Source organism: Paramisgurnus dabryanus, chromosome 16 (genome assembly GCF_030506205.2).
Source record: "Paramisgurnus dabryanus chromosome 16, PD_genome_1.1, whole genome shotgun sequence".
In the NCBI taxonomy this organism is placed as follows: Eukaryota; Metazoa; Chordata; class Actinopteri; order Cypriniformes; family Cobitidae; genus Paramisgurnus; species Paramisgurnus dabryanus.
In genome coordinates, this window is record NC_133352.1 from 24180837 (window position 1) to 24193416 (window position 12580).

At 38.9% G+C, this 12580-nt stretch overlaps 1 protein-coding gene across 8 annotated transcripts in view; it reads left to right on the forward strand.

Moving 5' to 3' along the window:
- diaph2 (diaphanous-related formin 2) overlaps positions 1–12580 on the forward strand; it is a 505065-nt gene that overhangs the window by 267246 nt on the left and 225239 nt on the right. For all 8 annotated transcript variants that reach the window (XM_065273074.2, XM_065273073.2, XM_065273078.2 and 5 more), the window contains one exon: positions 11818–11916. In XM_065273074.2, coding sequence (XP_065129146.2) covers positions 11818–11916 — 99 coding nt within the window. The remainder of the gene's footprint in view (positions 1–11817; positions 11917–12580) is intronic.

A 12580-nucleotide genomic window follows, 5' to 3' on the forward strand; every position in this document is an offset into this window, starting at 1 on the left:
GGTTTGTGTTGAAACAGCCAGGGCTTGGCTTGACCCAGCTAAAAGGATAAGTGGAGAAAGAGGGAATACATGAAGAGGAATGGAGAGAATGTGAAGTCTGCTGCTTCTGACCACCCGAGCATCTGGACCAAGGTCATCCCACCCTGCGCAAGATTGAGTCAACAGGGGGCTTTTAAAAACAAGATGCTCTGCTACATTCCTGTAAATGCAATCACTGACACTCCATTACATGGAAATATTTTGTAATGTTTGAGTTTCCCCAACCCTCATCCAGGGGGACGGAGTGGGGCAACTTTTCAGCCTGGGAGTTTCAGGACTAAGACCGGCTCAATTTTTCCATGTTGGAATTTTCCATGGTGCCAAATTAGCACTTTTGCCAAATTGGATAAATGAAGCAACAGTTCAGAACTTACTTTCATGTAGTTTTTATTAATACCATGGTTAAACAAATAATGTAAAAGTTAAATATGAATTAAATAATAATATACTTATTCACGACAAAAAATAATTAGCCTAGTAATTAAAATAAAATAAAAATAATAAAAAGTAATTTTACTGCATACACAGATCAAGCTTGAGTTTTGTTATCAATATTAAACTGCATAATATAGTCTATGCATCGCTATGTATTGGGTGATACACAAAAGGCTAATATTTTGATTAAATTTTATATTTTGTTCAGGAACAGGTAGACAACGGTATTAGCCGAATAATTAAGTTGCGAATGCTAATCATTACTAGGCATATCTCTCTCTACCTGTCACCACTTGTGTTTGTCCTCTTGAAAATAAATCGGTAAGCTTGGCACATTTGGCAGCATCCTCCTCCAATGTCTTTCTTTTTTCATTCTGGCTTTTACAGCCCCTCCTGGCTGCTTCTTCCTCCCACCCATCCTCCCTGAAACGCGTACCTCAGGGCCGGCCCAGCCTACCTAAGAAAAGTAAGTTTTGGAAAAGACGTGCTATGGACCGAACCAACTCTATGGGAGGGGAGGGGGGAGTCACTCATATGGTACATCCCATGCAGAGGCTGCGCGCTGCCGTGTCAGAATGCGGAACGTGTGTAGTGTTATTTAAGATAAGATAAACTTACTAACGTGACAAATGTAAAAAACAAAAACCTTGACCGGCCCAGAAGTGAAGGAGCCCACCTGGACATCTCCCGGTTCTTCGATTACCCACCCCGGGCCTGCCCTCATCTTCGCTGGCCCTCCCCAGGTCACCACACACTGTCCCAGGTCTATGATCCACATACATACAGTACGAAACCTAAAAATGAAAGAAAGAATCATCAGAATATGACTTGGAGGGGCAAAATCACACACACACACACCCTTTAGCATATGTCAGACACTGTCAGAAATTGTTTACTGTTGACAAGAGAATCCATAGGTTTTTGAAAATATGCATGAATTTCAGCAGCTTCTGCCTTTGGTAGGATTGCGGAGACTTACAATTACACTCTTCATGCTTGCTGTGGATTTGATTTCAGGAGATAATACTTTCTCTCGGTAACAAGCATAATGCCAGGTTGCCTTGAAGAAACAGTCATTTTATTTATTTTATTATTTGTACTTTATTTATTTGTTTGTTTATTGTTGTCCTTCAGGCAAACCTTGACATTTGCACGCACAACATGTGAGGTATTTCTAAAGGCCTCTCCGCACCATGGCAGACAAATTGGATCAACATATCGGTTAACCTTCAAGATAGAAAGCATGACACTCAGCCACATGTTACGAAGAAAGTCCTTGGAAGACAGATTTTCCTCAATAGGTTCTGATTTCCTTTTTCCCTCTGAGGATTGTTTTATTTCCTTCTTGCTGTCAAATGACATAGCATTTTTTTTTGGAGGAAGCCTCCTGAGCCAAGTCAGCCACTAGCAATTTAACATAGTGGTTAGTCTCAAGCCCACAGAGCTCCAATGGAGAGGTTAAACATGACCACACGGCCTCAGGACCCAGCCCCTAACCACAGGGACTCAAATGAGGCATTGGCCCAGCAGTGGTGATGTTGATCATTTCTCCATTTCGGACCTTATCTCAGCTGTGCCGTAGTGGGGGGCAGAAACAATAAATGTATTCGAAATGAAGCATTTAGATAAATATATAAATCAACGGAAGATTTAAACACGATTAACATGTCCTTTATTTGTGTGAATTCCTGATTATGTGGATCTAGTCTCTGCCATGGCCACATTTTTGTCATCCAATTTCAAGGCAAAATGTGTTTAGTATTAATTTCCGCCAATAATTAAGTTATTTATTCACTGAACAACATTCAGGACATTGAAGGCCACATAACTACATACAGTATGCTGTTTAATATCACAGTTTCTCAGTATAGACACATACTGTAAGAAAATGTGTTACAATAAGGCTATACACACTGTTATAGATTAAACATTGCTGTATCCAGCACATGCTATTCTTGACAATAGACATGAACAGATTTTGGGCCTTATACACATTTTTAAGAAACCTGTGCCTGGAGGATGAGCATTCAGTGCATTGTTTTAGCAAAGTCAAGTTGGTTCGGTGGTTTAAATGTAATGGGTCAAACAAGCCTTTAAACCAACGTCTCCTGTTGAAGTGCATTGGCTGTGGGCTTGAATCCAGAAGTCATGACTGTAAAGCCCTCTGCGGTCAGTTACAGCCCTGAGGAGTGACTCTTCCCACACTCTTTGCCATCTTGAGCTTCCCACCCAGACATTAAAGAGATGTTTAGGCTTTGGTGCTGTAATACTGCGGCTTACAACTGTAACCCAGTTGTGTTCACACCACTGAGACTATATATCTGTAAGACATTTTTCCATTGCTCATTATTTTCATTTTATTACCCCACATGGGCACCTCCATTGTATTAAATGAGGGTGATATGGGTTTTTACAAATGACCTCATGATAAAGCAGAATGTCAGTACAATACATCGTCTTTCATAGACTGCTGTTTTCATTTCGCACAATTGTGATTGTGTGAATTAAATACGGTAGATAACCTATTATCAGCTCCGTACGCAGCAGAGCCGTACTATAGGAGAGAGCTGAAGTGCTGCTCTGCCAGATTACTGCATGAATTTGCGTGCTTAGTGAGCTCAAACTCAATGAAAGAAACCACGCCTGAGTGAGTATCAGTTCGACTGTGCTTCAGTCCCTCGTAGAACGCCCTAAAATAATTTGCAAGGCATGGATATGCTCTTTGAAAGAATTATAAATAATAAAGGGATAATTCCTGCAAAATTGAAAGGTCTTTCATCATACTTATTTTAATATTTGCCAACTTCTTCCTCCGTTTATGTCTGTTTTCATTTCACAGACTTTCCGAAAAACATGTACACACTTGTACCACGGCTGCCATTGGGGTTGTACCCTTTCAAAAAGTACATTTTTGCACTGAAAGATTGCATATTAGTACCTCAGAGGTACATATTGGTACCAAAGATGCATCATATTAATATATTAATGTATCTGTAGGCATACTTAAAGGGATAGTTCACCCAAAAACGAACATTATGTCCAAATTTATAACCCAGTCTCACGCATAGACTGTAAAAAAAAAATGGACGACGCCTGTTCGCTCTCTTCCATTGGTGAAAAGTGAAGCCACCAGTGTCCTGATATGGCGCTGACATCTTGGGTCTTGAGTCTGTGCAGTAGCGATTTCGGGACCAGTCCTGCGCAGTTGTGAGCAGGAAGTAAAGCCGCGAAATCAAGACCTCGCCCTCGCTCTCACAGAATGTGCATATCACACGATATCACAGCTGTCAATCATGACGTGACACCATCGTTTTTATATCATTAAAAGACCAGTATGTAGGATTGTGGCCAAAACTGGTATTGCAATCACAAAACTTGTGGCTAAAACTGGTACTGCAATCACACAACTGGTGGCCAATACACAAAATGACAACATAAACATCAGTTGAGGGCTGCAACTCCACTTTTTTAAATGACAATATCCTAGCCAGACCACTGTTTTCAGTATAAGTATTTGAAATGAAAATGCTTTCTTAATGTCTAGTGACATCAAGGCCATTTTATGATTAATTGAAATAAATTTCGTACATAATGTTCCTTTAAATAACTAACTAAAAACAAACTTATTTTAAAAACAAACACTTGAATTTACATCCGCGTGATAAAAACTACAGTAAATGAAAGAAACCAGCTTTGAAAAAAGATAATTGAAGTGTAATAAAATTTTTTAGTTGTCTCAAGTCCCATTGAATAACATGGGAAGGCGGGCTTTATGACCTATACTGGGACTATAGTCACGTAAATTTCGGATTCTTTTTCGTGAAACTGTCACAAATTGTCCATGGTTTTTCGCGACCGTATCCCAAATTTCTGTTTACGTGTCATGGTCACATATTGGTTACTCAACTGCTTTTTCCTATTTTCAAGCCATTGTCGCTTCTGTTAGATTTGGTGTTTGCATTAGGATTTCACTTTTAAGTATTGGTTTATACTATTTTTTCAAATTTTTTATATTTTCTGATTTTTAAACCATTGTTGCCTGGCGTTAGGGTTAGAGTTAGGTTTGGGTAATGATGTAATTTTATGTAAATCTAACCCTTAACTGAAGCAACAATGGTAAGAAAATAGGACAAAACAGTTGAGTATGTGACAATGACACGTTAACAGAAATTCGTAAGACAGCCACAAAAAACATGGAAATTTGTGACAGTAAATTTACATGACTAGGTACGTAATGTCGTGAGACTGGGCTGTAATTTACTCACCCTCATGTATTGCTAAACCTTCGTGAGTTTCTTTATTCTGATGAACACAAAATAAGATATTTTAATTACTAATGGCGGTAACCACACAGCTGCAGAGCTTCCATAGCAGGAAAAACAAATATGGAAGTCAGTACAGATAATTCCAGTCAAGATGAGTAAACGGTTACAGGATTTTTATGTTTGGACGAACTGTCCCTTTAACTGGAAGTTATAGCATTGCTTTGTAATTTCTGCTCCACTTTGAGTTTCCCACAAGACTTGCCTCTAAGACACAACAAATGTTATTGTAAACAGAAGTTCTGACATGAGTAGGAGAAACATGGTTTGGCGCTCCTCCTGGGTTCCTTTTGCAGTCCAGCTGTTGCTCAGTCTCATTGTGTCTCTCGGTCATAATGAAACTACTAGAGAGCCAGTGGTTATCGGGTCAGGCTAAGACCTTTTCAGCCCACTCACTCCATGCTACTGGCTAAACCCAGCATAAAATCGGGAGTATATTAGTGACCCATGAACATAGTCATGCTTTGGAAGACTGTCAGACATATCATGCTGTTCTCAGAGGGATTTGAGCTTTACCTGCTGCCCTATCACAATCATCATTACCACAAACCTCCTTTTTCCCCTGTTATCGTTATAGATGATGATAATTGCATGGATGGAAGCACAGCCTCCCCCCAGCTGTTTTTCTATTCACCTTGAGCTTAGACAGTTTTGCTTGAGCACCCTAGTTCTCTGAAGGTCAGGACTAAAGGAAGGGGGAAGTCATTACAAGAGAGATGCTTTCTAATAACCTGACATCAGAAAGCTGTCAGAGAGAGGTTGAATTATACTCATTCAGAGAGCTCCCCTTGTATTTATGGTCCATGTGCCTTTTTTCTGACATCAACAAACTCTCTGTTCCTTCTAGTACTTTGTACAAAAACTGCTTCACTAACAATTGACTGCTGACAATGAATAGCCGTGGGCACTCTTTTCCAAACCGCATCATCTCATGCACTCAACTGGCCTTCCATGAAATCTCCACCCCGAATTTGGACATTTCAGACATTTGTACATTAAGCACTTATCTGGATGCAGGAGTGCTGGTTGTGCTCTGCACAGATTCAATTTGTATGTGATTTTCCTTATTGATCACCCTTATTCGATCAATAAGGTTTAACCAGGATGAAAGGTGAAGACACAATCTCAGCTTAAACCGTCCTTAAACCGTTGCCTTTCTGAGAGTGTGAGCATGCATTTGTGATGTTAGATGTTAGTGAAAATGCTGGTGTGGTGGATTTATTTCCAGACAATACATTGGTTACAAGGTTGAGAAAAAGACCTCTCTTAAGTCTTAGTCACTGGCAGAAATTGGTCACAGCTGGAAATGTTTTCAAACTTCAAGTGTTTCATATTTGGAGACTTTTGTGGATGTTATGAAGGATACGGATGTACAGAGAAACAAACCACTGAGTCTGTTTACTCCTGGTTAATTCATAAAAAAACCTTTGCTGTTTGAAGTAGTTGTGACACAGGCACTGAATTCATAGTGGTTCCGAGTTAGTAAGACTTGTACACCAAGTTTATGGAGGTAGAAGATGAGTCAGGTGGATCCAGACAGATTACACATTTAGATCATTCATTTCCCAGCACACAGTCAGACTCTGCATTGTCTTTTCTGGGTGGCTGAGACATTGAACATGTTTTAAGAGTGCCTGTCATCCTTGTTTTCATTGCTCCATTCACCTGCTTTATATCTGTGAGTAGTGCACTCGTGTGAATCATTTCAGTCCGGAAGCGAACATGTGGTAGTGTTTAGCTTGCGAATGCTCAAGGCTTTGACTGCCTGGGGGAGATATCTCATGGAAAGCTCCCAGCAGAAAGATTCAAGTCCAGTAAACAATCTCTACGCCCAAATGTGGAGAACTTTGGAAACAAGGAGCTCCCACGAGTTCCCCTCTTTCCAAAAATCACAGGAAGGTCTTGTGTGAACTTGAGTGCGTTTTTCTGTTGCCTTTTTATTGCGTTTCTTATTGTAAGATTAAATATTGCTATTACATTTCACTCCCTGCATTGTTCTTTGGTTTCTGCCAAGAGTCTTGTTCTCTTAGCCCCTACATATAACAATATCTGTGAACTTAACATACACACGTATGTGGTTATGTTGGCAAGAGTAGTCTTGCACTGTTAATGTTTTACTAACGTTGTGAAACCAGTCTTTACCCCAGCTTTGTGTTTGCCTTCTAATGGATCACATTACTAACACATCATTCTGAAATACTGCTATTTTTATTATGTTGAAACACCCCCAAGAATAATTGCTCTTTCATGGATACTTTATAAGTGAAACCACCTGGCTTTGCCTTGTCTCTGTAATAACTTACTGGCCCACTTATTAACTTAATTATGTCTTTTTGTTACTGGGTGATAAACTATTTTTTTATTCATTCATGCTCTTTATGACCTACATGCACAGGACATATCTTGAATCAACTTTAATTTCATTGTATAAATGTGGTTCTCCATAAAATCTTAATGAGCCGTCTGTATTAGTTTCAGAATAGTTTAAAGGGATAGTTCACTTTAAAATGAAAATTCTGTCATAATTTACCCATCCTCATGTTGTTCTAAACCTGTATCAATTTCTTTTTTCTGATGAACACAAAAAATATATTTTGAGAAATTATGGTAAACACACAGCAGTAAGTGACCATTGATTTCCATAGTAGGAAAACATTTTTGAAAGTATTGTGATAATGGATGAAGAAAATATTTTGATAAATGATGGTAAGCACACAGTTGACGGTACCCATTAAATTCCATCATATGTTTTTATTCCTACTATGGAAGTCTATGGTCACTTACTGCTGTGTGTTTACCATCATTTCTCAAAATATCTTCTTTTGTGTTCATCAGAAAAAAGAAATTCATACAGGTTTAGAACAACATGAGGATGAGTTAATGATGACAGAATTTTCATTTTAAAGTGAACTATCCCTTTAACTTGCTCAGGGTCATAATGTGAGGCTTTTTTCAGTTTAACACACCCAATTCAAATGGTTTTCCCCTACACTTCATTATGTCTAGGAATACCACATAATACATCTTTATTATCATTAGTATTCATTTCTGATTTCTAAGATATGACATATTGTTACCCTGAATAGCTTTTAAGGGTGTGTTGACATGTTTACATCTCTCTACACTGTCAAAAAAAATTAGAAAACTATACATTTTCTGTCACTGTGTTGGCACAGTACCCTAATGTTCTGTTTTGTACCTTTATATGTATACTAAACATAATGCAGTGTTATATCTTTTTGGGTACATAACTATACTTTTTTGAAAAAAAAAAAAATTTCCAGCTTCTCTAGAGTTAAACAGTTGATTTTTACCATTTTGGAATCCATTCAGCCGATCTCTGGGTCTGGCGCTAACACTTTTTGCATAGCTTAGCATAATTCTGATTAGACCAAAGAGTTTCAATATTTTTTCTATTTAAAACTTGACTGTTCTGTAGTTACATCGTGTACTAAGACTGACGAAAAATTAAACGTTGTGATTTTCTAGGCCGATATGACTAGGAATTAATCTCTCATAAGGCGTAATAATCAATGAGTTTGCTGCCGTACCATGTGTGCAGCAGGCGCAATGATATTACTCAGTGCCCGAAAATAGTCCACTGCTATTAAAAAGTTACCAAAGGGACTATTTCCGGGTGCTGAGTAATATCTTAGTACACGATGTACCTACAAAAGAGTAAAATTTTAAATAGGAAAAATATCGAAATTATTTGGTCATTTTTAAGCGTGATGCTAATGGTCTAATCAGATTCAATGGATTATGCTAAGCTATGCTAAAAGTGGTACCGCCAGATCCGGAGATCAGCTGAATGGATTCCAAAACAGTAAAAATCAATTGTTGAACTTTAGGTTAGCTGGAAAATGAGCCTATTTTCAAAAAAAAAATGGAGTGTCCCTTTAAGGATCTATTGAAGGGGTGGCGAACGTCAATCCTGGAGAGCCGCAGTCCTGCAGACTCGCCACCACTGATCTATTGTGTTACTTAAAAGGTACAGTTAACTGTTTTGTACCTATAAAATGGAACTGTTACAAAATTGTTCCTAAGTGTACACAAGAGGTCTGTAATATTGTACCACAATAGGTACAACATTTCAATGTGTTGAATACCCATAAAGTTTCAAAAATTTACCGTAAGCACCGTAAGGTTTTGTACTTTTTTCAGACATTCTCAAGTATTTCAATTGGCCATTGCCACATATGCAAACATGGCCAGTGTTGCACTCTCTAACCCCCCTGGATGATTGCAAAGTGTTTCTTGGAAGAACATTCACACAGATAAAAGCTCAGCAATTGGAAGAAGAGTTTTAGCCTCTTGGATAGGTGGAGGAACACGTCCTGCTCTGTGAGTTGTTTGACTGTGTCAATACTCTAAGCATATTCTAGTGGGTGGATCAAGAGGCTTAGCTCACTTGGCTGTTTTGAATTTTGTCTTGTTTTTCTGTAAACTTTTCTCTCTGGCATAAGCCAAGGGTTGGGGTGGAGCTATATCCCATCATTTCTCGAATAATGTCTCATTTCCCAGGTATGACTGAATCAGCAAGCCTGCAGTAGATACTATATAAGTACGATATTTCTACACATGAGCTGTGTCTGTTTCACATTAATCCAGCCCTGCTCCGTGTGAGGAGGCACAGGCCTGGCGGGCTGTGGATGTCCAACAGCTGAACAGCCTGAGGATGTGTGGAGAGCATCCTGCTGAGAGCGTGGGCTACCCAGGTGGGAAAGCCAGCTGGTAGAAGTGTGTGACAATGCGCCTAAGGGGGTGATGAGGGTTTTTGAGCCCTACAATATGGCTGAAAGCTGTTTCCTCACCTGCACCCCTTCTCTTTAAAACATAAATCCTTTGGGAATCCCATTTCCTGATATTTTATTTTCTCTGGTCCTCAAGTTTCCCAGATTTTAGCTTTGTTTTAGTGGGACTCACACTGAGTGAGCTGGACTGCGGCCATTCTGTTGTGGAAACATGCCTGTCTCTCAGTGCTGGCTGTTTGAACCCTGGGAATTATTGGCTCATGATGTCATCATTGTGAAATGGAGGCACCCAATCAAATGAGAGGTCTGCTAAAATCAAACTGAGAGAGTCACAATACATTTACATTTATACATGCTTTTATCCAAAGCATCGTAGGATGCATTTACAAGTTATACGTTTTATCAGTATGTATGTTCCTTGGGATTTAACCCATTACCTTTTGTGCTGCTAACCCAATGCTCTACCAGGGTCACCTGTGGCTCAAAATATATACATACGTATGTTTATATAGTCACTTAAACCTGTAGCTTTAGACCAATGCAATCAGCTTATAAGGTTTATTTATTAGACGCTTAGTGAAAACTTTTTGGATCTTGGAAAGTCTTGTCACCTATCAAGGTGTTGCATGAATTAACTACTTGTAATTTATTCCACACATGAGCTTTAAAAACAGACTTTACATCAAACTCCTAGGGCATTGTCAATGGAGTCATCATCACTTTCAGCCCAAAACAGACACCTATCAGTTCCACAGTGCTTGTGACACAACAGTGAATTGCTTATAACCAGCAGCAAATCCACCTGTTTAGCAAACACTGCTGCTTTGATAATACCTTCGCATATGCAGATTTCTTGGTAGAGGCTTGTTTGCACGAGATTTCCTGCGAGACTTCTATCTTGGGCTTAAATAAATAGCAGAGTTGTGATGATTAGCGCTGAGGTGCGCACTTACTCCCACAAGCAATCTGCCAAACCAGGACTGTCTTTTCACCTGAGTATTACCCAGAATCTCTCGCTCTCACCCTCGGGTCGGTCCCAGAGCTAAGACCTTGATTGCTCTCTAATTTAGTTAGTTAGTAGTTCACTGTGACAACGGTTTGGCCGAGGATTTTGCTGACACATTTTTTGTCACTGGGGGACGTTCTGTTTAAACGGGCCTCAAAGGGGAATGGTTGCCTGAATACCAGTCACACATGCACGGCGTTAATTTTAGTTTGCGGCTGTTCCAAGCTGCCGTGCCTGCTTTCTCAGGATTACAGAAATATCACAATTATCTCCGTGGCTCTGAGCCGTTGACAGAGCGAGCCCTGTGTTTGCAAATAGCGGGCCGCAAAATCTTCCTCCAGTGTACTGTGAGCAAAGCCGTAGTCACGCGCCAATAGTCTCTTTAGCACATAGTTCTGTCTCTCTGCCTGATTTTTATCTCTTCATCTCACCTTGTTTAACCTGTATTTGTCCATTGCTTTCCTCCTGTCTTTATTTTTCTCACTTTCTTCCATCCTTTTTATATTACACTCGTTTTTATATGTCTTGCTATAAAAAGTCAGCCTGACATGCATCAGTGTCTCAGTATAATCATGACACATCTGCCATGATCTAACATTTCCGTGTCCTTATGCTCTTCACCCTGGATCTGTTATAGAGGTGCCATATGTATAATTACCTTATAGAGAACAACATATGTCATTTTTATTGCTACAACGGGAGCTCATAAAAAGTGTGTTTCGAAGCACAGAAGTCATGCTTGTGGTTTTGGTTACCCATGTGTTCAAATCTGCATACAATTAAAGCAATTCAGGTCTTCTAAGACAAAGGTAGCAATTTGAGGCAAACATGCTATTGCGTCATTACTATTGTTCATACTTGAGTATGAAACTTGGCTTTATAACTTATCCTGCTGCATTTGATGAAACTATCAATTATAGTATATAATATGTTAAGTCGAATAAATGCATCTTTTCAAATAAATGTTCCTTAAACTTTGCATTGAAGAAGATACCATATCTAAAGACGTTTGACTTTGACCATGAATAATACCACATAGCAAACACCCATAACATCCTACTGTAGCAAAATGATGGTTGTGCACCAGTTACATTTTCTTCAGAAGTGTGTTGTTAAAATTGATGTATATAATTTTATTGCTTGATGACTGGAATTTGAAAAACCTTGAGTGTATGCTCGCTAAATATTACTGTTGAGCAGATGCATTTACCGGTTTGGATAATTAAGGCTCTCACTTTGCTTGTGTCTCTTTGCTTTTTAGTGAAAAAGGATGTGGACGAAACAGATGACAGGATGACACAATTCAAGAAAAAAGCAAAAGAGCTGCGAATTCTCGATGCCAAGACAGCCCAGAATCTGTGTAAGTTATCAGCATTCCATATCATCTGTCCCCAAACACCCAGCCAAAAGCTTTTTCTGTTCTAAAGAACCTACATATATTTTTTTTCTAAAAGATAGATAGCTGGATAAATACAGAGCCTAGATATTCTTGCTTCAAGAATAAGTTTCTTAGTATGCGAGTCTGAAAGTGGTTCAAGCTGCTGAATCTATAGTCACAATGTTGTCAGGCATTGAGTGACATTTTTCTTCTGTTTGTTTTTGGTTTCCTTGTTTGTATATCATGTCAGCTTTGAAATTCCTCTTATCCTCTTGTATTGTCAAAAAGCATTCTGCAGTCTTTGTTTTTCTGCAACAGGTTCAGTTTTTTTTTTTTTTTTGATAATGGATTCTCTCCAATTCCTATGATATCAGTTGCACCATAAACACATAGCAGGTAACAGGAGTAAAGGACAAACTATTTATTTTTGTTTGTTTCATCTTAGCCACAGGCAGGGACAGAGAGGGATTAAAAGCCAAGAAGGCCTTTCGGCATGCAATTAAAGTCTTCAGTACTCCAAATAAATATAACATGAATACAATAATTACAGAAGTGTACACACATCCATAATAATTTAAACAGGCAGGTCTAAGCATGAAGTTTATATATAATGACAATAATGGCACACATTAACATCTAAAGTAGA